This window comes from Lichenostomus cassidix, chromosome 5 (assembly GCF_008360975.1).
Source record: "Lichenostomus cassidix isolate B80296 chromosome 5, HeHo_3.0, whole genome shotgun sequence".
Taxonomy (NCBI): domain Eukaryota; kingdom Metazoa; phylum Chordata; class Aves; order Passeriformes; family Meliphagidae; genus Lichenostomus; species Lichenostomus cassidix.
The window spans coordinates 6,321,618-6,349,437 of NC_139486.1; the positions used below are offsets into that span (position 1 = coordinate 6,321,618).

At 44.5% G+C, this 27,820-nt stretch overlaps 2 protein-coding genes across 3 annotated transcripts in view; one reads left to right on the plus strand and one right to left on the minus strand.

Moving 5' to 3' along the window:
- Positions 1-15,321, plus strand: part of RHOJ (ras homolog family member J) — a 60,261-nt gene extending 44,940 nt beyond the window's left edge. The window contains exons 3-5 of the mRNA XM_085061132.1: positions 4,931-5,095; positions 6,150-6,245; positions 7,532-15,321. Coding sequence (XP_084917258.1) covers positions 4,931-5,095; positions 6,150-6,245; positions 7,532-7,678 — 408 coding nt within the window. The 3' untranslated portion in view covers positions 7,679-15,321. The remainder of the gene's footprint in view (positions 1-4,930; positions 5,096-6,149; positions 6,246-7,531) is intronic.
- Positions 15,322-16,980: 1,659 nt separating this feature from the next.
- On the minus strand, positions 16,981-22,374 carry GPHB5 (glycoprotein hormone subunit beta 5). Of its 2 annotated transcripts, none has more exons than XM_085061134.1 (3): positions 22,052-22,374; positions 20,534-20,731; positions 16,981-18,896 (listed from the first exon to the last, which is right to left on the minus strand). In XM_085061134.1, the coding sequence occupies exons 2-3, from the start codon at positions 20,717-20,719 to the stop codon at positions 18,708-18,710; spliced, it is 375 nt and encodes a 124-aa protein (XP_084917260.1). In that variant the 5' UTR covers positions 20,720-20,731; positions 22,052-22,374; the 3' UTR covers positions 16,981-18,707. The 2 variants fall into 2 exon arrangements, with proteins under 2 accessions (XP_084917260.1, XP_084917259.1); XM_085061133.1 differs by having other exon boundaries at positions 20,534-20,738; positions 22,052-22,372.
- Positions 22,375-27,820: the final 5,446 nt, after the last annotated feature.

A 27,820-nucleotide genomic window follows, 5' to 3' on the forward strand; every position in this document is an offset into this window, starting at 1 on the left:
TCATATTAATATTCATATGAATATTAATATTAATATAATACAGCACCCTGTTCATTTTAAGTGGTAACCCAGCCAGATCAGCATCCATCCCAACATTCCTCTCCAAGGACAAGGGTGTCCATTGCAAGACAGTCTGTATCCTGTGCTTACTTACATGGAGAATGCTTTTACTGTTTCCCCTGCCCACAGTCTGATATGGTGTGATTGCACTCAAAGTTTGCAGAATAATTTCACCCCCTGGAAAGGAGGAGAAATTATTTCTAACTGCTTTGCTCTGCCAGTGGAAGGGCAGAAGAAAGTACAGGGAGTAACATATTTTTTGTGGTGAAATCTCCCTCTCCTGACTCCAAATGCCAGTGACACAAACTAGAGAAAGGGACACAGTCTGCACAGAAACCTTGCAGAAAATCATCTGCTGAGAGCAGAGGGAGCAGGTTCCAGGTTCCTCACAGCCTGGGAATGTTGTAACCCACATCCCCCAGCTCCTCCAGTCAGAGCTGACACCAGAGCCAGCAGGAGAAAAAGCAGATTTGGAAACTTGCTTTGCTCTCTCTGGGTTCCAGCAGCTCTGAATGCAGGGCTTTGCTTTCACCAGGAGCTCCTCTTGGCTGTACTGGTTTTGGCCATGACTGACTGCTATGAAAGGCACAAACAGTGCAGAAGGAGACCCTCCTGTCTGCAAGAGGCCACTTCTTGCAGAATATGCTTTGCAGCACTATGCAGAGAGATCAAAAAACCCACAGCAGAACAGACTGTCACTTCCAGAAAAACCTGCTCTCAGCAGGACTGGGGCTTTGATGCTTTGGGTTTCACTTTCTTTAATTTTATTTCTATCATGTTTCTGTAGGCAGCAGCAGTCACTCCTTAGCTAGTTTGGTGGCCCTTACAGACTACACATCCTTTCCATTCACATGGTGCAAACAGATGATCCAAAAACCAGTCCCAAAATATGGCCCAAGTCCTTGCCCCATGTCCAAAGCCTGTTCAGTCTTCTATTCTGTGTTCCCACAGAGCTCAGAGCCTGTGTCACGATCTGCCAGCCCTGCAAGCCTTTGCAGGCCAGACTGGAGTTATATTCAGTTCCCAGCCAGTTTTCACCCAGTGCCTTAATATTCCTGCTTCTTTTGTAGGGCTGACAGTTCCACCTGCCACCCATTTCCGCAGCAACACCTCCTCTCATTTGTCCTCCTGAGCCAGAAGGAACTCTCAGCTGTCTCTTTGACAAGCCTCACCCCTCCATCCATTCCTCCTCACCATTTTGCCATCCCCTGCTTCAAACCAGCCAGTTCACCACCTGCCTCCAAACCCTTTCTCTAACTCGACAGGCTCATGTCCCTCCCAGACCTTAGTCCAGAGGATGTGGCCATCTAGTCAGAGCTCAGAGCGTGAATCACCCCTTGATGACTAGATTGTCTCCGTGGAGGCTGGAGGGATGATGCTTCCCACATGCTCCAGTTATAACAACAGATCATCTGGGTTGTTTCCTCCCTCCTTCTCCTTGTGTTGTGTGGCTTTCCAAAGGCATTGGTGTGAAGTCATAGCCAGAAATAGCCCCTGACACTGCGATGCTATAAAACATATGCTAATGAAATAACAATTGGAAAATGTACTCCTGCAGCAGGACCCTCTGTCAGCCTGAAGGGAGAGCTGGCAGAGACCCCAGATTTGAGGTATCTGGCTTTCTGTATCCCTGGCACAAACAGTCCTAGGAGGAAAAAACTGTGGTCTTTTTGCTGGGCTGGACTCAGGTGCAAAATGCTTTAGCAGAGTAGACAAGAGATCAGCACAGCGACAACATAAAAACAAAAAATAAGCCAATTTTGCTGCATTTTTTGGAGCCCAAACTCTGCTGAGCTGATGGCAGAGATAGAAGGGATGGAACAACATTATCTGATCTGGGCCCTGGCAAGTCACAGGCAGGTAACTCAGCAAGGCTAGGTCTGGCACTGGCATTTCCATGCCAAACCAGTGGCCAGGCAATGTTAACTGGGAAACCTCACAATCCCTAAATAGCAGGCAGCACAATACAAGCACAAGCTGGGAAAATAAATTATTGATCAGCCACAGCCCAAGCCCACAAGGACTCCTGTCCCTTCCCAAACATGACTGCCACTCCCTGCAGCACCTCTGGATATGCCCCATACCTGTGCAAATGTCCACCCCCATTTTTGTATTATTTATTTCCTTGACTTCAACCATCTCTGAATGAGAAATTACCCTGTAGGGCCATATCTCCTAAAGGTCCATTGCAAGGTTTTATAGCCTTCTCCTGGAGCATAGGTACAGAGGAGTCCTTTTCTGATGTGGTCTGGAGGTACATGTCCAGGAGCCCAGATTGACTCTTATGCATGATATTTGTGTTTTAACCTGCTGTGAAAATTCCCATGTGCCCAGGTGGGAGGTGAGGCCTCTGCTATGAGATGCATGGCTGTCCTTGCTTACAGCTTATATAATACTCTGGGATAATAACTCAAACCAGGAATGTTCTTCCTGAAAAATTATTTTCTAGGGATTCAGAAAGAACAAGGAAAATAAAATTAAATGCATGCTCCTGTAGCTGTCACAGCCAGGCAGAGCGCTCATGGCTTTAATCTGTATTTTTAATGGTACAGTAAGTCCCAGCCCCTCTAAATATGCACGTCTGGAATATTGAAACTGCCTATATTTAGCCAATTTCATCCCAAATCTCCTAAATGAGGATTCCTTGAGGCTTGCTGCCACCCCGTGGCTGATTCAGGAGCCTGATTTGCAGCAGTTAAATACACAGAGAGAGCCTTTGCCAAGCACCTGGTATCAGCCTGTGTTGGCTGTGCCACAAACCATCTTAATCTCAGTTTTCTGGGTTAAAATAATGTCCCATAATCAGGTCAAGCTTTCCTGACCCACAACATCCACATGAAACTGTCTCTACAATGCAATTTCTCCTCTGATCCCATCACCTTGGCATCTGCTCTGCCTCTATTAACTCCTCTGCTGACAGCTGAGTGACATCTCCAGAGCCTTGGATAAATCTGTCACTGACTTTGCTTCTTCATTAACTGCAGCACTGATGTTCCCACAAATGTCTGTGAGGGGTTTTCCTGCTATTCCTTGAATGCAGAGAATCCACTTTCTTGGGAGGCAATAAATCCAAACATCTCCTCTTGTAAATCCTTCTTCAGATCCACGCTTCCTATGCCACTGTAAAGACATAAGTCATTTGAAAAGTACTCTGGCTTTACCCCAAATCCTGTGGCTGTGAGGGCTGGAGGTAGCAACTGAGATTTTACTCCTTCTGTCAAAGTGGGCTTGGAACAATGAACATTCAGTTAGACAAAATAATTTGTGTTTCAGAATGCTTTTTTAAGCTTTTCTTTCATGAGACAGAGCTAAATTTGGGCTCATGCTTCCTTTCAGAATAAATAATTAAATTTTTGAGGGTTGGTTTTTTTTTTTTTTTAGAAGCAGTTGGTGCAAACTCTGTTTGAGTGCTTCATTAGTATATTTTGGAAACTAGTGCTGGTTCAGAAGTAGTCTGGGTTAATTTATTAATATTTAGTCAGTGAACAAGGGACTTCAGAAAGGTGATTTGCCAGTCTCAATTCACAATTAAGCCCTGTCATTTGTTGACCCAATTAAAGCAAGATAGAAGTAAGGCTGAACTAAAACATCATCTAATCTCACACACTGTGATACAGGCCTGCAGCACTTTCTCCTGCAGGACAGGCAGCAGCTTGAATAGTTCCTGCCCCTAGTGTGGGTTTTCCCTGCCTAAAATCAATGTTCTCAAGTCTGAGAAACAGCACCCCAGTGTCTTTTCCCCCCCCCTTTTATTAGCTTTATTTCCTTCTATTAAATATTCAGTATCTGCAAAACAAAGCTGCACCAGTTGAATTTTCACACAGTTATAACCAAAAGCAACCAGACTGCAGAGATTTGAGACTTGTCCAGAATGCAGAAACTATAAACTGCAGATCTATATTGCAGTCAGGCTGGACAGCAGCATGTGTTACTGTTTCCCACACTCTAACTTTGTGTTCCTTTCCCCTATTTTAATTCTGGACCCCCCAAAAAAGCCTGTGGAGCAGATGTATCCCCTCTAAAACACATCTGTTTTGTTGCACTTAAGTTTTCTAACAGGTTTCGCTGAACAGTACCCACTAGACACAGCTACAAATGTTCTCACTGTCAGAAAGAGCCAGGCTATCCCTCTCACGTGGCTTGCAAAACCTCTGCTAGCTCCCAGCTTCTCAAGCCTGAAAACAGACCCAAATTCTTCCTTGAAACTCATCTATCAAAGCCAGCTCACGAAATATCCCAGCTGCGCTTTGAGCTGTTTGAAAATTCACCTTCTTCACCACTAGCCCATGGAGAAAACATCTCTCCTTCCACCATGCAAGGCCTGTGGAAACACTAAATCACCCACAGGGATGCACCCAGGCACTGCAGGCTGGATTTGATCTGCTTTCTGCTTTCAGGGTGAATGTTTTCTGCTGACTGACATTGCTGAGCACCAGGCAGGACTGCAATGGCAATGGTCAGCCTTGGCACCAACATCTCCACAGATTACACACACACAGACAAAACATGGTCACACAGTCACAGGAGGATTGAGGTGGAAGGGATCTTCAAAATTATCTAATTCCAACCCTGCCCCTGCCAGAGATAGGGACACCTTTCACTAAACCAAGTTGCTCACAGCCCTACCCAACCTGGCCTTGAACAATTCCAGGGATGGGGCAACTTTCAGCTCTTTTGGGTGAAAGTGCTGGAAAATCAGCACCCTTGGCCTGTGAGGGGTGGTTTCCCGCACCCCCCTCTCCAACAGCCCCCTGGAGTTTAGGAATGTGAATTAATATGAACAGTGTTGACTACTTCATCAAAATCCTACCTGATTCCCCCACTTGCAGTTATCCCCCTCCTTAACACCCTTGCTGCTCTCCCCTGGCAGGAGGACTACAACCAGCTGAGACCCCTGTCCTACCCCAACACAGATGTGTTCCTCATCTGCTTCTCAGTGGTGAATCCTGCCTCATACCACAACGTGCAGGAGGAATGGGTGCCTGAGCTGAAAGTCTGCATGCCCAACGTGCCTTATGTCCTCATAGGAACACAGGTAATGCTTCTCCTGGGCATCTGGAAAGGTTTCCTATTTAACTCATGGGAAATGCAGCAAGATTTTCCCATTAGAGGAAAACTCGGGCACTGGGAATGGAAGCCAACATGCAGATGTCCAGAAGGGCAAAGCTCATCCCATCTTTTTATTCAAGTGTATATTAATGTGGCAATGGGGCATAAATACCTATAGGGAGAAAAGTTTTCTTACAGGTCTCTAATGAGGAGAAAAAAAAAAATCAAAGCTTGTGGCTAGAAGCTAAAGCTAAACTTCAAACTAAATTTTAAGAATGGGAGTAATTAACCAAATGACATGGGAAGGAAGTAGCCTCTTTTCATGCTTTTACAACAACATTACAGCTGGTGACTCACCATCCTGCTTGTGTTTCAGTGATTGTTAGACTGAATGATCAAACCACTTTATTTTGGCCTTAAAATCTATGAATCCATCAATCAAATAAAAATGCCTTAAACATGGGTTTGCTTCCAAGACACAGAGGGGCTAGAGTCAGTGAGGGTTTGGATATGACCACCTGGAAAATGTCAGAACACTGGACAGTAACCTAAGGCAAGTTAGAGAAACTGATCAAATTCTGGTCAAAACCAAAATCTTCATACCACAGGAAAGGCAAATGGCTTTGTTTCCTACACTGGAATAATTTAAAACACCCATTTAAAAATAAAAGCATCATCCTTTGGATCACACAGTCTGAAAATGGATGGGTTTGAAATGCCAGAATACTTCACTTTGATGTTTTCCGTGGAAATAAAGGATTTTGTTTCAAGTCAGTCAGACTGAGCTGTGTCTGTCTGGCCCATCAGGGTGGGGTTTGGGTGATGCAGTGCAGGGTTGCAGCAGCCTCCCCTTCCAGCAGGGCTCAGGCTTCCTTGGCACTTTCCAAGGAGAACTAATTCATGATGAAAAGATAAGTAAATGTGCAATTCATTTCTGAAGTATCATCTGGGATGAGGAGGACAGATGCCCTGATGTGGGTCTGTAAAGCCATGAATATCTACCTCAAGAATTACAGCAGAGTTTGTGTATTTCCTGCTAGATTGATCTCCGGGATGATCCCAAAACTCTGGCACGGCTGCTTTACATGAAGGAGAAACCACTGACCTACGAGCACGGAGTGAAGCTGGCAAAGGAGGTAACAGCTTCTTCTGAGGTCCCATCAAGCTGATTGATCACAGCTTTCCACTGAGTTTCTTTCATTCACAGCTCCTCCAAGGCACATTGGTCCCAGGCAGTGATTAAAGGCTCTGTTCAAATGTGTGAATCCAGGCACACATTGTGACCCCTGAGACTGAATTTCTGCTGCAATAGCCAGCTGAACCACAGAGACATAGAATATCCTGAGCAGGGAGGGACCCAAAAGGGTCAACAAGTCCAGCTCCTGGTCATGCACAAGGCAACCCCAAAAATCACACCATGTGTGAGAGAGGACTGTCCAAACACCTCTTGATCTCTGGCAGGTGCCATGACCAAGTTCTCAGCAAAGCATCAAGGAACACAGGGCAGCAGGGGGGAAATGGGCATCAAAACAGATTTTACTGCCTATTTTACTTAAGTGTTTCTTGCTCAGGGTTCTGCCAGGAGATGCATGTGGCAAACCTCTGTCTGCAGTCACCTCCTGTCAAACTCCTCCCTATCCCTTACAAAAGCACAGAGAGCTTGATTCTCACTTATCCATGGCACTTCAAGCAGCAGAGAAGGTGCTCCTAAGGTTTCTGTGGTATTGTGAATTTCTCCTGGGAAGGTGGGGGGATAGAAGCACTCCCCAAGCCCTGGGATGCAGGATTCTGGGCCTTGGCCTTATCCACCTTATATCGTATTATTGGCCCTGGTCCTCAAAACAAGAGCATCCATTAGCAGAATAAGCTGAATAAGCCACAAGGCTGCTGAATAAGCTGAGGCTGCTTTCCCAGGCCTCTGTTCGTGTGTTTGTGTCATGCCAGCACACCTGGGAGACTCCTATCTCAAAATGATGCTTCCCCATTCCCAGAAATCAGCTAGAAGCAGCTCCCTGGCATTGGAGGAGGCAGGACACAGAAGTAACATTTCAGGGAGAAGAGCCAAGTGTATGATGGGTTCAGCTATAACCCAGCATTTCCTTGAAAGCCTCCCCAGTTGCACAGGGAGGAGGCCAAGCTCCTGATCCAGCACTCACCCATGGGTGCTGTCCCATCTCTCTGGAGGGTCATGCAGGGAATTCCTGCTCCCCACTCACCCACATGTGGGGAGAAACTCATGTTGATGCTGATTCCTGCTCTCTTGCTCAGAATGACCATGTGAACTTCTCCCATCATCCCACAGACAGCCATATACCAAACAGAGAAATGGTCTGAAGCCTTTCTAAATGTAGAAAGATGTTAGAACAGGATCACTCTGTCTCTCCCATCAGTGGGTGCTCACAACTCCTCTCTTCTCTTTCAGATCGGAGCCCAGTGCTATCTGGAGTGCTCAGCACTCACACAGAAAGGCCTTAAGACTGTGTTTGACGAGGCAATCATGACCATCTTCCACCCCAAGAAGAAGAAGAAGCGCTGTGCAAAGTGCCACAGGTGCTGCACCCTCGTGTGACATCACCTGAGGAGCAGAGCAAGCTGAGTTCGGTGAAAGCAAGCAGGTTAGAAAGGCAACGAAGGTCACATGCCACTGAAACAGGGAACATGACCAGAAAAGGGTCCTTCTTACCCAAATATAGGAGCTCTCTGTTCTGTGAGACCTCCAAGCTGTATCACCCTTGGCCAACTCCTGTCTCTGTGCTTTCCTAACCCTCCAGAGCTGTTTTGCAGCCTTTTCCCACTGCTGCAGACTGTGCCAACAGAAACCAGGATGCCTGCTCCTGCTTGGCTCCCACCTTAGGAATGAGGTGAAGGTGGCATGTGACAAACAAAGGACTAAAGGTGGCAAAAGGAACTGGAGAAATTCCATTTGTGGCCTTAAGTAAGAATTGATCAAAATTAGGAATTTGCAGTCGAATTGAGTCTGAATTGACTGAACGCACATGGAGATCTGTAGAAATCTAATATGTAAGATATACGCTCTAGGTAGGATGTACCTTGAAATTGCTTTTCTTTTATAAGACTTGCTAGTTCAGGAGATCCTTCAGTTTGTTCAAACCACATGGAAGCAAAGGTGGAGTGATTCCAGTTTGTTTTCACTTAATGGTGAAACTTCACATCATCAGGATGTTGCTGCACCCAAGCTATCAAAAAGGATCAACATTTACCTCCAGACTTAAGGAATGTTCTTACAACAAAAAAAAATGCAAATAACTGTATTTTTACAGAGGAATGTTCAGGCTGAGCCATGTTTCTGTAAGCTGGGAAAGGAAGTACAGAGTTGTAGCATTAATGTACTGAAACAAAGAAATTCTGCCACCAAAGAATATTGCCCTAGACATGAAATAGCAGCATGGAACAATCTCTCTTCAAACTGAGAACATGAACAAGACACATTGCCATGGCAACTGAGAATTTACCTTATAGATCAGCTGGATCTCTACATCTCACCCAACAGCCAAAAATAGCAAAAACCAAAAAGCCAAAGGTCATGCTGACTTTAAGTGCTTTGAGGTGATCCAATTGCCTTAAAATTATCCTTTTTTTATGAAGCATTTCTGTAAAAAACCACATCAAAGTGGAGTTGTGAACTTGTTGACTTATATTAGTCTCCCTCCTCCCATTTACTGCTTCTCTTTCTGCTCCCATTTTTCCATCTTCACAGGGAGTGCTGTTTTAGTTGCAGTGTGGCTGCAGTCCTCAGCAGTGGACTTTTCCCTGAGTGGCAGATGATGGGCTGCAGCCCATGGAGATGGGAAATTCAGCCCAAAGGGGAAGGGAAGCTGCCTGTGAGTTCCCTTTGCTGCTGGAGAAATTGTGCCTTTTCACCAAAGCCTCTCCCTGGATCCTGCAGTTTTGCACATCACGGCAACACAGACACTCAGAGGTGAACTCAAAGGGCATCTTGTTACCTGCAGCTACTTCTCTGGGTATCCTGGCAATGTCACCAAAACTGCAGGAAAAACAAAAACCCTCCAACAACATTTTAGTGTTAGAGAGTCAAGGCATTCCTTCATTTCTGGCCAGGATGTTGTTCTGGCCAGAATATGCCAGAAATCATTTAATCCACACATAGCCCGGGTGTGCAGGGAGAATCATTCCATGACACATGAATTTTGCAAGATTTACCCCAAAATCTATGCAGTCCAAACCCATAGAACTTCACTGGTTCAATGTTCATTGGTCCAAAGTTCCATAGTTCTCAGTATCTGGTGTCCTATTGGATCTGGATTTCTTCACCTCTGACACTAATTAGATCATCACTCCTTGATTTCCTTATCAGCCTTTTCAGGACCAGATGTCTCCATCCCTGCCAGGGGGGTAGATATCTGTTTATATTGTCTGGGGTAGATATTTGTGGATGTTTGCTGATGGTCATTATCTTTTGGATATCTCTTTGGGACTACTCCCAGTCTGTTGATACATCAAGCTCATCAGAACTTACCTGGTGGAACAATGCCCTGGAAAGAAACTTAAAATCCCTTTCCCCGGGGAAAAGGCAAACAAAACGCTTGACTAATGTTATATAAAAATTTGTAAACTGGTATATTTTCCAACAGCAGTGCCACAGGACTGTCTTGTTGTGGATTTCATTCCCCAAGCAGGAAATCACAATGCCAGCACACACAGATTTGAAGAAGTAACTCCTTGCAAAGCCATGTCTGTAGCCAGCATTTCCAGAAGTGCCAGGAGGCAGCAAGTGACAGCAGTGCATCCTCCCAGCCCTGGAGCATGAGCCCTGCTCCCCTCTGCACCCCATTCCATGAGACTGGCAGTCCTATCCCCTTGGGAAGCACAGAGGCCTGGCTGAGAGCACACATGTCACTAGAAAAACTGGGAAACTCCAGAGCTGGTGCTGCTCAGAGCAATGAGTGACTGCAGCAGGACAGTGGGAATGACATCCACCCCACATGGAAGGGACCAAGCTTGGTGCAATGCCCATCCTGCATCCAGACCAGGCTTGTGAGTCTGAGCTCCTCCTTCAGCACAAATTCAGTTTCATACAATCATAGAATGGTTTGGGTTGGAAGGGACCTCAAAGATCATCAATAAATAAATACTTAGGCTTACAGCATGACTAGAAGTCCAATCAAACAAACAAACAAAAAAAAACCAAAAAAAACCAAAAAAACCCAAAAAAAAACAAAAAGAAAAGAAGGAAAAAAAAAAACCAAACCAAAACAAAACAAAACAAAAAAGCCTTTAACAGATTTCAGGGAAAATTATATCTGCATTTTGCTGCCTTTTACTTTAGTGGAAATTAATGAGGATTATTGTTTTAGCTAATGTAGGTTGCTGGAGGGTGATGTAAGAGTCTCTGGTGGAAGTAGAGTTTGGTGGAGTCTGGTTTAGCTGAAGCACAATACAAGCACTCAGGTTTGACCTGCCTGGTATTCTTAGAGCTTCCAAAAAATGCAGAAATAGGGGAAATAGCAAATCCAGAGTGACAGCTGAGCTTATCCTAACATAATGAGCACACTGGAAAAGTGAAATGGAGAACCCTGGCATGCATCAGGGAATGCCACAGATAACCAAACTGCATTTTTGGGTACCAGGAGTGGTTATTAATCCTAAGGAAATGGCATAGGATCAGCAATAAAATCAAAAATCAAATGGGAAGTGGTAGCAATAACATAACTGTAGTGGTTTGAAGGAAATTAACTACAAAACATGGTGATGGAGAAGCTAAAATGCAGCTGTCCTAATGTGCTAAACTAATTTCAAGCTTTTCAAACTGATTTTGACCAAAGTTTGAGTTCTGGGAGCTGCAAGAGAGGAAGAGTGGTCACATTCCACTGAGAAATGGCCTCTGCACTCCATTTATTTTAATTTCTCTTCCAACAAAAATAAATGTTTTTTTTAAAGAGCCATGTTTAATGCAGGTCCCATAAATGTTATTCCTGTGTTAGGTTATTTACACACACCTGTCCATGAAATGTGGCATTTACTCAAGGATCTGCCTTGTTCCACTATTATTTTGGGGAGGCAGGGACAGCACAGGCCAACAGGCTTTAGAAAGGGATTGTAGGCAGATGTAAAGACAGTCATTGACTATCTGGCAAGTCATACCTAATGCCTTTTTTAAAGGCAACAGATGGTGTGTGAACAGGCAGCAAAGCTTATTTTCAGAAAAACCACAACACCAGACATAGTGCAAGTGCAGGCAGAAGGCCACAGATATAAACTTCAAGTCATTTTCAAGAACCATTAGTAATAAGGAAAGAAAATCAATAAAGGACTGCCAGGTGAAAGGAGATGGGTTTACTCACTGTGAGATGAGCTAGAAAGCAGATCCCAATTTCACCTTAAAAGGAACACTGTTAAGGAGAGTCATAAAGGTTAGAAACCATCCCTGGAACTTATTTGACAATGTCCCCTTAATGCAGCTGATGTCAAAGCATTTCCTGACAGACCTGCCTTTGCTAATAGTCTGCTGTCATTTCAAAAGCACTCACAATTTAGAGGAAGCTTGCTGCATCCTGTAAAACCCATCTCCTTTGGCCTCTTTCAGAACCTTAATGTTCTACCAGGAGTTCTTAACCTGAAGTTGCAGTTTCAAACACAATTCCCAGAATATTTTCATGCAAATCCCTGCAAGGAGATTTTAGATGTATTGGAGAGATCTCAAGTCATCAGAGAGTTGTTATCACATTGGAACAACCTACAGATGCCTCTGCCCTTCAGAGCCCTGTGAAAACCAGGCTGGTGGAATTGGGACAGTCCTGCCACTTCCAGCATGACAAAGACTCCCACAGTTTGTCCTGTGGCTCACAGAGCTCTGAAATCTGGGGAGAAGGCAGAAACAAGGCTCCATCCCCACTCAGCTCCATCCTCATTTGTCCAACTGTGTAGTTACAGAATTCACCCCAAGTCCAGCATGACAATCAAAACAATCATTTCAGCAGCTGACATTGATAGTTCTCACCTTTTGTCTCTTTCCAGGCATTGCATCCATTCCAAATAGACACAGAATTATACACAGCACTGCATCTTAATATGAAATAAAGTCATTCCAAATGAATGGGAAAGATTGAAAGGGACAGATTTTGGCAGTCATCCTCATACTGAAGAATATCTTACTTCACAAGGAACTGTCTCCAATTTGCTCATGTCCATTCAATCCCACTGGCACTGCTCAGGTCATGAGGGAGGCTGGATTTGGCCACTAGTGATCTGCCCTTGCAGTTTATTTACAACAAAAACTCTTCCAGCTGCTCTGGAGTTGGTGGCCTGTGTTCTTTCTAATACCTTCAAGAGTGGTGACTCAATTCCTTCCCTGGGCAGCCTCTCTCTCCCTTTAATTCATATATGGAAGATGCCCATCTGCTTTTATATCTTACTCAGACCCCATGACCTTTCCCTGTACCTTTTTTCCGCAAGTGGCACAGCAAATACCTCTTGACTCACCACATGGAAACCTCATCTGGATTAAAAATAATTTGCAGTGGCATCAATCTGTCTCAGGCCAGGATTGTTTGAAAGCACATTTGTCTTCTCCAACAAAGCAATCCATATGCTCATGTTGGCCCAGGGACCATTTGTTAAACAAAGAGGTAGAATGTAGGAATCTGGCTGCACATGCCTTTCTCCATGTATTTTCTTTTTCCCTGAGGAGGATCTGTGATGTGTTTTATCCTACATTAAAAAAGGAAAATCTGGAAATAACAGAACATTTTGTTGGTTCTCAACTCTGTAGGACTGGAGGAGCATCTGCTGTGACAGGAGGTGAGCATGGAGTGACCTACGTCAGATAACTTCTAGACACGTTTGAGCTCTTTGCAAAAATGGAGACAAATTTCCACTATAAATGTTTATTTTCCTCTTTGTGAATAAAGACCATCTGAGAGCAGGAAAAAGCCTCCCACTGGTTTCGGTAGTGGCTTGTGATCTCAGCTGTCTTCACCTATCAAAACAAAACAGGAATAGAAATATTTTTGCATCAAAAAGTTGGGACAAAATCATGGATTAGAAGTCATGAATGCAATAGAATTACTTCTGCTTCAGGGGAGAGCTGCAAAATCAGGGCTCAGAGCCACAATTAGTCAGTTTGATCCTAAAATTTCAATTTCATTTGAAGATGTGAAGGGCACACCCATAACTAGAATGAAAAAAAAAAAAACCCACCTTCAAATTCTCTTTATTTCAGTTAAAGCTTTCAGAAGGGAACAAGAATCTATTTTCCTGGGCAGTTCCAGGAACCCCACCAGAACAGCAAAAAGAGTCAGAATCTCACTGTAAGAGGAAAATGAGCTCAGAAACCCAAGCAACAAGCAAAAATCCTGTGAATGGCTGTCAGTGTGAAAAATCACTTTAACTTTGAAAATATGGATCCCCATCCCTTCCCAGATTGTACAGACCATAATGCATTGTTTGGCTGCTTCTAACTATAATGTTAGGGTGGGATTTTCAAAGATGCTCTGTTGGCTTCATTTCAATTCTCATGAAGGCAATGGAAAATTTCAGTGGGGTCCACACATAACTAATGTGGAAAACATTTGAGAGTCTTTATATTTCCTCCTTTTCTGACCTTTTATTTTGGCTGACCAAGCTTTGAGCACACAGATACACTGTGCCAGGTCCAAGAATCTTTTATACCTTCTGGCTGCTGGTTGAGGACTCCTGAAAGGAGTTGAGGCATCCAGAGTCTTTGCTGATCTCACCTTTGGAGGCTGCATCTGAAACATCTCATTTCAACCACTACTGATACTGAAGATTAAAGTGATTATATTAACAGTGTGATATTCAAGACATATGGTTATCTTTCCTTAATTTGACCCTAAGCTCATTGCTGTCACTTAATTTCATCTCATCCCATTCAGGACACAAGGTTTGATGTGGTTTTGGTGAAGATCAGTTTGAACTCTTGCTGATACCAGCTCTGGTGAATTTTCACTTTGACTGGAGGTTAATGAATTCAGAGTAAACAGCTGTCACCAGTCCACAGTTTCCAGATCTTCCAACACACCATCTATTTGTATTGATAACGTGTAGGAAAATTTGTCCGATGTCTGTCAAAGCAGTTTGGGTGTAAATCATATCCAGAGTGTGATTGTCATGTCATCTTTCTCAGTACTTTTCCCCAAAATAGGCAGCTGCTCTAACTGCATCACAGAGCTGGCAGGCACTGAACTGCCCTGCCAGCATGGAGCAAATGAGCCCAAACTCCCCCCAGGCTTGTAAATATTAATTCATTAATAACCAATAACAAAAAGTTATGTGAGAGAGGAAATACATTGGCAAAGTCTTCACTCATGAGCAGAAATGATCCAAGGTGGTGAGCCCAGGTTGCCAGGTGGGAAATGCTACAGAGCAAGGCATGGCTTGGTGTCCCTGTTGCCCCAAAAAACATGGGTTGAGACTGGTGAATGGGCTGGGAATTGTCTCTGTGCAGTCACATCTGGATACCTGGGGCTCAGCAGCACCTCGAGACTGCAAGGACTTCAAAGAAGGCTGCAGAGAGGAGCAGGGAGATGGAGTGCAAGGATAACTGAATCCAATTTAATGTGTCATGATGTTGATGCACTTGGCCAACACAAGCATTTCGCTGCACAGAGATTTTCTGCTCCCCCGAGAACACAAAGACAAGGACATTTCATTCTTTTTGTGCTTACTTAATAGTAATACTTAAAACAATTCCTTAAAAAATGCTTAAAACTAACAGTTCAACAAGTTATTCTAATTGAGATGGTGAAGTGGATGTGGACCTCAACACAAATCAGGACCTAACTCATCACCAGTCAGGTCTTAGCCAGAGAGGAGAAAGAGTCACTTGATGTGAGCAACTCAATTTTTCTCTCTTGTGAGAGTTGCTGTGTGCAATATTGCTGGAATGTGGCTCTGGTGAAACCAAAGGATGGGCACTAAAACAGTATTTCTGACTTTTGAGTGGTATGCCTTTTTCTCAAAGATTAACCAAATCTTCAGAATTCAAAGCAATACAATTTCAAACCAAGGAAATTCAGTTTTCAAGCAAATACGTTCTGCATAGTTTAAAAATCATGTAAACAGTATTAATTTCCTATTTACAGCACGTAATTCTGTACTCTTTTATCATCTTTTAAACATGTAATTACTGTATATTGTAATGCACATTAATATCTTTTATTGTACATAGTTTATTTTAACAAAATAAATGTATTACTAAGTATTTTGACAGCATCCTTTTGGGGAGGTGAGCTGTTGTGTTTATTTTCCCAGAGTCTAATCACATGCACTTTGCAGGATGTTTCAGGTAGGAAAAATACCTACCAGCAATTTGGCAAGGAAGATGAGGAGCTGTGGTCCAACAGGCAGGGCAGGTAGAGTCAGGTGGGAAAGTGAAGGGTTTACAGTGATGAAGAAGTTAAATCAGGAGAGACAGCCCTGCTGGATTGGAAATCAGAATATGACCAGCCCCAGTCTTCCAGGGATTCAGTGCAGAGATATGGATCTTGTTAAAAAATATATATATAAAAAATAATTTTTTAAGTGCCTTTGCCCAGCTGTCCAGTACAATTTGTTTCAACACCAGAAGCAATCTCATTGACCAGCTGGTCTTCAAGTTAAGTCTGGAAATGCCACCATTCCTGACCAACATCCCTGATATTGATTGGGCCAAAGCAAGTTTCACCAGAGGAAGGCTCTTCTCATGTTCCTACAGCTAGTGAACCTCAGCAGGTTTAACCAGCCCTGCCTGGAGCACTTACAGAGAAAAGACAAAGCATAATCAAGGTTTACTCCTAACAAAAAAGCACTGCAGCCTTTTTACACACACCAAAGACAGGCTGTTCAACTGCCTTGGGCAGGATGGGTGGTGGGATCTAAATCCATGGCTTTAAAGAGCATTAAAATGCTCCCAAGGAGATGAAGTTTGCCTGGCAAAATTCTCATGCTCTGAAATGTGTGAGCTTTTGACTCCCTGCAAATTCTGAGCAGGGCAAACTATCCCTGCTGCAGCACAGAGGATGTGAAAGCTAATGACCTGGTCACAAAGTGGGACAGGACAAAAAGTAATGGTTTTAAACTAAAAGAGGGTTGATATAGAGAAGAAATTCCTTACAGTGAGTGTGGTGAAACACTGGCCAGAGAAGTGGTGGATGCTCCATCCCTGAAAACATTCTGGATGAGGTTGAACTGAGTTCTGAGCAACCTCACCTGGTGAAATAAGTCCCTGCTCAGTGCAGGTGGGCTGGGCTAGAAACAACTCAAATTATTCTGTGATTTTAAGTATCAAAATTGATGGGAATTTAACAGAATTAAGACCTACTAGTGCAATAATTTCTGGGGGAAAAGTTCCACATTTGCAGTCCAGACTGGACTTTTGTCACCTAGGGCAAACCCATGACATCTCTTTTGCTCTCCCTCTTGAAAGATCATCTCAAAGCAGCCTTTTGCTGACTTGATTTCAGTCAGTACATCCTCCCCACCTCCCCCTTGTGCTCCCCAGTCTGCCTGCATCAGTCAAAACCCTTTTCCCACCCTGCAGTGTTTTCTTCTGATCACTTGCTGAGGTTTCTTCTGTCTCACCATGTCTGGGTACAGCCCTGATTTCCTGCTGGCTGCAGAGGAAGGAAGTTTGCCACTTTCTAACCCTACCTCTAATCCTGAGACTGCAGCACAGCCAGACTCCATCAGAGAAATTCAGTGAAGGAAATGACTTCACACCGAGGAGATGTTTTGCAGGTGTTCACAGCTCTGGCAAAGAGTTTGAAGGAGTTTATACATAGTCTACGTGAGAAACCTCTACACACAGAAAAAGAGGGACACATTGTTTTAAATTGCTTTCATACTACAGTTTTGGGTTTTATTAAGGACAGAAAACAACTTGCAGGATTCCCATAATAATAGTGATGCCAGTTAACAATATCAGAGGGATTTTAGCAACTTGAAACAAAACATGAGGACTTTTTAATGGGTGGTTAAACTCTCCATCAGCAAAAAAACTGCTCCTGTTGGGCACAGCAGTCTCTATTCAGGATTACAGAAGGCAGGGTGGTAAAATCACCTTGTCTCCACTCAGTCACAGTGCAGCTTATACAGATTAAAACAAATTATATCAACTAATAAATTACAGGTTAAATTAAATCTGTCTCAATGAGGACAGCACACCTGGGGAAGTTTCAAGCACACATCCCTGGAAATGAAGGTGAATGCATCGAGAAGACAAGGCACTGAGTGGTGGAAGGCAGGTGCAGGTATCACTCTCAGCAGCAATTCCCTCCTAATGGCTATCTGAGAAGGTGTCCTTGTTTTGTGAGCTCCTGCTAGCCTCTCCCACTTGGCAAACCTTCCTGCTTTCACTTAATTTCCCATTTTTCTCAGGGGAGGAAGGAGGGAGGGATGTGAATATGTCCTCCTGCAGGTGGGAAGCAGGGAACAAAGGCACTTGTGTGGCTGTGGTCACAGGGAGCTCTTGTGGCAGCGCCCAGGTGTCCCCCTAGCTTGTAAAGAGCAGCTCTGAGGAGGTGTGAGCTGTCCTTTGGAATGTCTGCTCTCTTTCCTGTCCTGGATTTGTCTCAGCAACCATTGCTGGACACTCCACAGCTTTCCTGGAAGCACATCTGGCTGTGTCCCAGCTCTGTGCATCCTCAGAGGAGCAGGGCTCCAGGAGCTCAGCAGCTCAGGGAGCTGTGGGAACACCTTTCCAAGCCCCTCTTTCCCACCACCTCAGCCAGGGGCTCAGTGAAACCAAACCATGATCACTGCACTTTGGCTTGGTCCCTCTGCCTCTGGAAATTGTCAGGAGATGCCTTGGGCTCTGCAGAGTCTTGCTGAGTCCATGTGAAGCCATTTCCTCTCCAGTCCCTGGACAAAAGCAGATGGTTCTGCACATTTAATGTGTTTTTCTCTTTTTTTTTTTTTTTTCTGGAATTGTCCCTCGTGAGGTAAGATTTTTTTTTTCAACAAAATATCTCCAATTAAGCAAAGCACTGAAATGTGTGCTTAACTGTAAAAGCCCACTGATATTAAGCAAAACACTTAATCATGAGTTTAAGCCTTTGGCTGAGTCATGGCTGAGTATGCATTCCCCCTAATTTCAAGGTAGTGATTTGAATACTTATTTCCATTTCATTGGCCTTGAGACCTTTTTCTTTGACTGTTATTCCTGAATGGCTGCAGGGTAAGATTAACTAATGGGGGTGAGAGGGAGGTGGTGGAAATGTTGGTAACTGCTTTTATGTTAATGGGAAGAAGCTAAACCCCAGATGAATAAGGCTGCTATGGAGGAGGCAATCGTGGGGTATTTCCACACCCCAGTGACCAGTCCATGAGCATTTTGTGCAGGGAGAAAGGTCACACAGAGGGAAAGGCTCATGAGGAAATGGAAAACTGCATCATTCCTTTTTACCACGGGATTTGCTATTGTAAGGCTGTGCTCTGGGTTTCTACAGCAATAATGCTTTGAACAGCATGAGGAGAGGGGATTAAGCCTCATCTGCCCAGAAAAATCAGCGATTAGGAGCACTACAGATCAAATTCTGGGCTGATTTACACCCTCCAGAGGCACCAGGGGGATGAAGCAGGGGCAGAATCTGTGCCCTCCTGGCCCGAGCAGGGCAGGGAGGTCAGTAAGTCTCACACTCGGTGGTGGCAGTGGAGCAGATGTCACAGTCACAGCGGATGGCCACAGGGTAGGTGTAGAAGGGATCCACGCCAGGGGCACACCTGGGCAGCTTCACCGTCACCATCCTGGTCTCGTTGTAGGTGCAGATGCGGTGGTGGGACTCGATGTAAGGAGGCTCCAGGATGGGTTTCTGTGGGGGGAAATGACTCATGCAGGGAGAAAGACAAACATCTGGAGCCCCAGTTTCCTCTGGGGGGTTTGGTGTAAACAGAGGAGCTACTGGATCAGGTGGAAGGGGCTGTGGAAATGATTTTTAGGCTCCATCCTTCAATACTTGCCTCTTGGAGCCTTGCCATGGAGGGGAGTGGGTGCATGGATGTGTTTCAGTTTGTTTAAAGCATAAAGCTTCAATTAAAACCTGCTTGAAGGAAGACAAAAGATTATCCCAAAAGCTGGTTTTCAGCAGAGTGTGAGTGTTTGGACCAAATGCTGCCAAAAGCAGCTGCTTTCTTCCAAAAGCATTGATTTTCCATTAAACACGTTCTGCTGGAAACCCTTCCATGTGCACAAGCTACCTAAGGGCATCCAGGTGCCAAAAGCTGGGGTTTTTCTCACTTAGACTAGTCTTCCCTGTCAGGCTGAGCATCCCATAAATCCCAATGGATATACACTGTGGGGAAAGCTCTTGGCACAGCAGCCAGCGTGGAAATCTGCAGCTCCTCCTGGGAAAAACAGCTTGGGCCAGAGAACTCAGCCATCAGGAGGTGATGGGAGCCTGGAGCCTTGAAACACACACTGCCCTGTGGTATCACAGTGGCATTGGTTTTGCTGAAAAATCAGTTTCTCCTCTACAGGGACACCCATTTTCCACAGACTCCAGGAATGGGCAGCACACACAGGAATGGGAGTCCAGTGCATAAGGTAGCTCAGCCAGGAGATATTTTGATTTCTTTCTTTCTCTTTGTATTGTGCAAAGAGCTCTCCCTGGGAACCAAGAAGGACAGCAAGGGAGAGAACAGATGCAGCATTTCAGCAAGAAGATGTGCAGACACCATTCCTCTTACAAAGGCTCCATCCAAACACGCTGTGGTGCCTTCTGGAAGCTGCTGAACCCACAGCCAGATAGATTCACCCCTTTCCCCCATCCCACCAAGTCATAAAGAAGGGGAGTCAGAGCTGCCACACACAGCCCAGCTCCTCCTCTGGTCACTTACACAGAGTCCTTGTCTTCATGGGGACAAAACCCCTCTGAGCCACTCGAGGCTTCTCAAATAAATTGAAATGAGATTGGCCTCTTGAGCCTTCCAGTTGCAGAAAGGCAAGGAGAGTCAGAAAATTGTTCTCTCACATGTGTGCAGATGTTCTTCTGCTCCTTCTTTTTCTCTGCACACCCCTAAAACTTAAGTACTTCATATTTATGCAGGGCTGCAACTTACAACTGGACCAAATTAGAAACAGACATTATCTCTGGGATTTGCTTTTTGGAACAAAATATATTACCCATCAATCAGGAGCTCCATCTTAATCTCAGAGGAGTTTGGTTTTTTTTTTCAAGGGAAGTAATAAAGTCCTGCTCTCCTTAAGTGTCCAAGCTGTAAGAGGCTTTCAGATTGCGTAGTAAGAGTATTACATAAGTGCTTCATTAATATCATCACATGGCTTCCATGGGGAGGGAGGGGACAACCAACAGCAAACGCTGGCAGTGATGACCAGAGGGTGACAGAGCAGGACACTGGGGTGGGATCCTTTTCAGGGCTTTTCCTGGGGGGCAAACACCAGCCAGGGATGTCCCCAGGTGACCCAGGGTACCCCAACCCTGCCCCTCACCTCCCAGGTCTCACAGCGTCCCCAGCAGGCATCCGTGGTGACCCTGAGCCCTCGGCAGCCAGGCTTCCTGGCCAGGAAGGTGAATTCCCTCACAGCACAGCCCACGAAGGTCCGCAGGTCGATGGCCGAGGCTGTGGTGGCTGCACTGCAGCTGGGCAGCAGCAGGAGCAGGAGAGTGGCCAGCATCACGGAGGGGAGCTTCATGCTGAGGGCAGAAGGGACAGGAGGGGAGGGTCAGCCATTCCTGGCAGAGCCAGCACTGCCCAGCAGGAAAGAAGTGCAGGTGGATAGGGTCAGGTGGAGTGGGGATAGTGTCTGCCCTTCCTCCCTTCACACACACTTCCCATCCTCACTCAGCCTGAGGAAAAGGGGCAGATGGAGGAATGAGTGGTCACCCACTCCCAGAAGTGGAAAATCTTAGTAAAATGGTCTATCACAGAATGCAGCAGTGTGAAGTGTTTCCCTGCCGAGCAGCAGGAGTTGCCTGGATAGAGAAAGTCACTGGGCAGTGCCTCAGCCCCACTGAAATCTCCATACTGCAGATTTCTTTTGCAGCACATCCTTTCTAGCACCCCTTTTGGGCTGCCCTGGGTTCCCACAATGCCAATAGCTGCAGAGTTCAGAGCCAAGCATCCCTGAATTTGTGCTACAATCCCAGCATCTCCCAGAAGTGTTACTGGAATTGCCAGTACCAACACCCCATGCCCTGGACTGGTGCTGTTCCTCTCCCAGGGCCACAGCCAGAGGGGATTGCTGTCCCTGCAGCACACGCTGCCCTGCAGCCAGCTCTGACCCAACCCAGGCTGCCAGGCCAGGAATCAGAGCTGGTCAGAGCAGGGGACATGGCCAAGGGGACCAGAGGAAGCTTCAACTCCTCACACCTGAGCAGCTCAGCATCTACCAAGACCCTCTGATAGCTGTTGACCTTCTTTCTTGCTAAGGAAAGCAAGCAACTTCTCTGGAACACCTCCTCTGTCAAAAAAAGAGCTGGAAAGTAGCTCTAAGCCACAAGATGCATTTTACAATTCACATATTATCACTGCATTCAAATATATCTATCTTAGAAACCCCAGATTAGACACCTAATTTTGAGAGAGTCAGCAAGTGCAGGGGGCACAGCGTGGTGTGTGCTGGTGTCTGTGCTCAGCTGGACAGACCAAAATTAGGTGAGCTGGGCCTGCCTTTTGCCTGGCTGATGCTTGAGTCTCTAAGTTCCTTTTAAACCAAATTATTTCATTTTGCTAAATCAGAGCTTTAGATCAGCACATGATGTTTGCATCATGTGTGTGACCATGTATACACTAGAGTCTTACATGTGATTAAAGAGTGTGTTTATATGCAAGCTTCAACAGGGTAAAAAAATGCTAAAATTCCTTATTTTTAAAAGAAGGTATATGAGAGCAAAACAGACAAACCTCAGAACAAATCAAACATTTATCCTTTGCCACTTTAGCAAATCCTGCTGCTTTATTCATGAGCCAGAGCCATGACAGGGAGCAAACACACACAGACACTCACCTAACTCCTTGCAGTCAGAATCCCCTTTGCAGTTCTAAATTGCAGTTGGTGTTTCAGGATGTCAGAGTGAGCAGCAGGAGAGCTGCACTGCAATCTCTGTCAGCTTTGTGATCAGTAGATCTCCCCAGCAGCTGCTACTGGGATGTCTAATTGCTCAAATTTATAGAGAGGGTCTTGTCAGTCAAGGCAGATCCTTACTTGAACTACCCAAGGCATCAAAGTCATTGACTGGAAAGCAAGGCTCCCCTTTCCAGCAGTGATTAGCTTCAAGGGAATTATTGTTTCTGCAGGTTATTGTTTCATAACAGCCCTAACCAAAAAAGGAGTATCTGGGTGAGTGAAATGATGAGCATGCACTGGGGCAAAATGGATCTTCTTTTCCACAATGGAATATCAACACCTGTGTGAAGGGATTGGAAGTTGGCTCTGAAATTATCATTACCCCTCTAATTAACAAGCCCTAAGTAAACATCCTCAAGGGATTTACTTACCAAATATCCTTTTTGGATATTTGCACCAAAAAAAAGCCTGGATTTTTGTCAACTGCAGAAGATCTTTTTTGACTTGATTGCTCTGTACAAGCAAGGGCAAGGGATGGGGGGAGGAGGTGTGAGCTTTCAGGGAAAGAAAGTGTTCTTTCAGTGAGCCAGGCAGCCAACACACAGGTAAACACCACTGGGAAAGGAAATTTAGCAATCAAGTGCTCTACCTTCACCGTGCAAACCCAATTTTCAGCTATTTACAGGACAGGGAGCAGCTGAGGATCTTGGTTCTGTGAAAAACTTGCTGGTCAGTGAGTTCATCAAAATCAGTGGGAGAGAGAAGAGCAGCCATAACTCACACAGTGACCTGGGGAGAGTCACCTCCCTTCCTGTCCACCATGGATGGATGGGGACTTCCCAGCTCCACTGCCCAGGAAAATCTGGAAAAGGCAGGGCAAGTGTCAGGGATTATGAACCCCTCAGGATGATGCTGAGGGAGCCACAGCAATAAAACCTGAGAACAGAAAACTCAGAGGAAACCTGGATTCTAATAAAATCCATGCTGCAACATTTTAGAAGGAAAAACCAAAAGGAGTAGAGGGGAAAAAAATAGTAGAGGAAAAAACAAAAAAACCAACTGACAAAACCAGCATCTGTTGATGTCCAGAACATGCATCTTGTCAAATATGAAGCAGAGATTACTATGAACTCGTTAATTTACCTAACAAATATCCAATACATAACTCTGGTGGGTCGTGTTCAGGCTTTGTGCAGTATGAGCTACAGAAAACAGCAGATGGGCATTGAGGAAATGCCATATTGAACCATTCAGGACTGCACAAGCTACATCAAATTGATGCTCTCCCTTTTTCAGGGTGAATAACCCATGGCTTGAGGTCCTTGTTTTCACTGCCAAGGTCAGCAGCCCACGACAACTGCTTCAAATAATTAATTTGCTTGAGAGAAAAGAAATTAAAAAAACAAACAAAAAAAAAATCAGAAATTTATTTTTTAAAAAAATTTGAAAACCATCCTGAAGTTGGGAGGGAGGAGGTGTTAAAAATCCATCCCAGTATTCTCACTCATTTTTTTTCCCAGTCTCACTGGGAAAACTTGAACTTTCCAGGTTCAAGTGAAGGGTGATGAAATGAGATGTTTGAGGAGGAAAACTGAATGGAGGTGTTGTAGATATCTCCATCAGATCACCAGACATATCCTACACACCTTTTTTCCCCATTGAAACCAATAGGGAAAAGCAGGAAATTCAAAGACAAATGAGATCACAGGACGTCAAGAGGATCAGCCAAAGTCTTGTCACTCATCTAAAACTACCAGCAACTTGCCACCAAAATAAACCTAAAATGACTTTTCTGTAATTTTCACCGACCAAAAATAAAGCTAGAAAATAAACTTGCAAAGATTTTTTCAAAATATACAGTTTAAAAGTTCCTGACTTATGGGGAAAGCACGTAAAACTGAAAATACTGAGCTTAAGTCCCCTTTATTTGATTCTGGAATTGTGCCAGCAAAAATCAGCCCAAGATTAGAGGCAGGTACAGGAATTACAGGCCAGATGGCAGATGAACCAGCTTTGACAGATACCTCTTCTTCCATGGATTAAAAATCCAGGTGCTGAAGTTTTTGTGTAATTCAGCTTGGTTTCAGTGATTTCAAGCTAACTAAGATCCTGTTCTCTCGTCTCCATTTGTACTGAACAGCCTCTTAAAGTAAAACAAAAGAGAAATTGCAGACTCTCCCTTATTTTGTCTTTAGAAAATCCTGTCTGTTTGTGGGACAAACACCAATTCCTGAAGGATTTGCATTGTGTTGTGTGAAAAGCCTGAGTGTTGGCTTTTTCCCACGCAGGGTTTTGTTGCCTGACTGTTCTGTGAGTTTATCTCATTGAAGTTAATAAATATAGCAGTAGGATTTCAGATTGGGTTGGTCATGAGAAAGGAGCTGAGATGAGCTATTTAATGAGGGAGACTAAGGGAAATAGCAATGCTACACACAGAAAGCACTGCAGAGAGCCAGGGGGACAGTGGCAGCCCAAAAGAACCTGGTGGCTTTTCAGGCAAGCAAAGACTGTCTCTGGACAGGAGATGTTTAATGCACTGCACACGAGAGGGGCTTGGAAGGGTGGGTGTTAGTTCCAAAGACAGAAGGAGAAATGGGTGAAGAATCAAGGCTGGCTGGTGAAATTCACAGGAGTTGGCATCCAAGAGAGGTTAGCATTCAATTTAGAGCACAGTGAGTCAAAAAACTATCAGGTAGGATACACAGCTATGTATGTTGGATGTGATTTGATGAACTCATTGAAAAAATCAGCACCAGAATCACTTTTCCCTATGCAAGTTAACACTGGACTTTGTCTCAATAGGTTGTTTGCTCTTTGCTGGTAGTTTTGAAGAAAAAGATAACCTTTATGTCCTGAAAGCAGCATTTCAAACAAGCACATTCAGATTATTTAATCCATCCCCACAGCTGCTGTGTGTTTGCCTCAAAGTGTGACTTTCCTGTCATTTTCTACATTTCCAAAGAATGCAAAGAGTTGGTTTGTAAAGGGCCAGACAAAGCAGGTTTAACCTTGAGAGGGCACAGCTGATCTGTACGTGAAAATCAAAGGCAGCAAGTAAAGCTCCTCGAAAGGCTCTGCTGGAAATCCTGCCAAGTGCCAGCCCAGGGAGCACAAAGCAGCAGCCAGGAAATGTGTTCTGGGGTGGGAATGAGATAAACTGGGCTCTCCCTGCTGACAATGGGACAGCAGGCCCTGCTGCAAGGCTTGGGCACACAAAGCCACTTCTGCTCTAAAAGACTTTCTGCTCATTTCACTTCCTGGGCTTAAAACCACGAGCTGGCAGAGGCTGAATGAGCTTTAGGGGGAGAAGAATGTAGTGGGGAAAGAGGATTTCTTGAGGCTGCTATGGCAGTAAATCACACCACACTCAGAGCTCAGGGGAGTTGCACATCTTACAGAGGAGATCAGCACTTCTTGCAGCTTGTGGGGTACCTGTGTTTGGAAAGGCAGACCAGCCCAGTGAGCACACCTGGAAAATCCAGCCCAGCAGAGCTGAAATGCTGTGCAAATCTCTGTGCTGACTGCAGCAATATCACAGCTGTTTCATGGCTGTTATAAGGAAACTGTCAGGCACTATTCTTCTCTTCCTTTCCCATCAGGCTTGGAAAATGAAGTCCAAGGGTGAGGCTTAACAGTAACAAAAAAGGCTAATCCACAGTTTGCTTGGGGCACATCTATCCTGGTGAGATAACACTATTTGCTAAAAAAGGCCTGTAGCTGTGATGGATTCAATCCAGAAGAGAACTAATGAAGGTCCTACAGACACTAGAAGAGCTGAAAGATTCTGAAAGTTGGTAGTGAGCATCTCTTACACACAGGTATTGCACCCAAAACAAGGTAATTCCAGTAAAGATAAATCCATAGCAGAACTGCAGGTACAGTTCAGAACCTGATCATGACCTGATTTGATACTATATGGACAAACTCTACTACTCTACAACTCTCTACTGTAGTTTGGATATATTTACTAAAATTCATTTTTAAAAATATTTATATACAGGGTACCTCAGAAAAGCTAATTTCTCAAACCTTAAACTTTGAGCAAAATGCTTTGCAAGTAGAAATCAGAAGGAAAAAATATGAAGGCAAAAAGGAAGTAAAGACTCTCCATGGTCAAGAAAATAACAACTTCCAACAAAATTCATCCTGACCTAATGGCAAAGGATAGCAAAATTTAAAATAAAATATATGATAGGCCAGACCAGTTTGTCTGGTATCTTTCCCAGTCTGAAGAGTGCAAATATTGGTTCCAGAATCCTGCTCTGCTGTGGCAGTAAGTTACATGCTGCAAAGGTTAAGAAGTGCTGCAGACACATTTCTCAAAGACTGACTGGCAGGAAGAATTTACCTGCAGCAGGAGCATTCCTGGAGAGCTCCCTGAAGGTTTGGGGATATATACAGTGGTAAAGGGGAAAACAAAAAAACACACATCCAAAATGGGTGAGGAGGAGAGTAAAGGTACAACATCAAGCCCAGGCTGTGGAACTCCTTTGTCCTACTGCTTAGGAAAGTAAGGAGACTCACTTTTAAGGCTACCATATCCTTGCTCTGGAAAGGTGCCTTTGTCAGGCACAGCCCCTGGTAAGAAGCAATCCAACACCATTTCTCCACACTGTTGGTAATATTCTCCCCATTTTTCCCAGGCACTCTGGAAGGGTGAGCACCTTTACGTTGTCATCCACCACAGCCACAGTTTCTTGCCTATTAAACTGTCCCTCTAATGTGATGATGCTGATTACATTCAGCCCAGAATTTGAATTCAAGGATTCAAATCCAATGGAATTGGCTGAATATTGATGTGAGTGAGAACTGGGCTCTCTAACTGTACACCAGGGAATTGCCTGGAGATCTGATCTGAGTTCATTGCAATGTGGGAAAGATTTTCTAATAAATACAGATGCTATGCAAATTTTATGTGCTTGACAATAACCACTTCAGCTCAATTCACTTCTGCATTCCATAGTTTTGCTCTAATAGTCTTTTCTGAAAAGACATTTTAGTCTTTTAGGACAGACTATTTAGCAATGACACTGCTCCTTTGGGCTCAGAATTTGAATCTTCTTAATCAAAACTACAGAAGTCCAAAGATACATTACCTTAATTCAATAATTTCCCTACTGTTCATGCCCAGTGCACTGGAAAACAGACACCTTGTCTCAACTCACTTCTCCCCCAGTGCTAATGCTCCATTTTTAACATTGCCTTCGTGGTGAGTGAAGTTTACAAATTAGACAAAGCTGGAAATTAAGCCTCCTGAAACAAAGCCGCTGTCTCTTCCTGTGAATCCTGTTAGAATAAACCCATAGAACTATTGAGCTAATCAAAATGCAGCCAGAAAAACAAACCTAATGAGAGTCCCAACCCCCAGAGAGGCACTTGGCCAAGTCAAGCCTCAGCACAGCAGAGACCCAGACAGTAACAGGCAAGAAGTGTCAGCAGCAGACAGAACCTAATCTTCCAGCCTGAGCTCTTTTTACCCTCTGGGGAAATGTGGATCTCAATCAACACTTTGAGTCCCTAGCCTATTTCCAGTTTAAGTTCTTCACCCTGTTCCCACTGCTTTTAACAAGTTTCTTGTGGGTGCAGAGTCATCCCACGTCATGGGACCAGCTGGGCTCACAGAGGCCATAAAGAAAAATAGATTCCATCAGGCCAGGAACAAACCCCACCACCATCCAGAGACAGCTGAGGCACCAGAGGGTGGCCAGG

Coding starts and splice junctions, on each gene's coding strand:
- GPHB5 (XM_085061133.1), bottom strand. CDS start 20,737: ATGAAGCTCCCCTCCGTGATGCTGGCCACTCTCCTGCTCCTGCTGCTG. Junction 18,897..20,533: donor GACGCTGTGAGACCTGGGAG/GTGAGGGGCAGG, acceptor TTCCCCCCACAG/AAACCCATCCTGGAGCCTCC.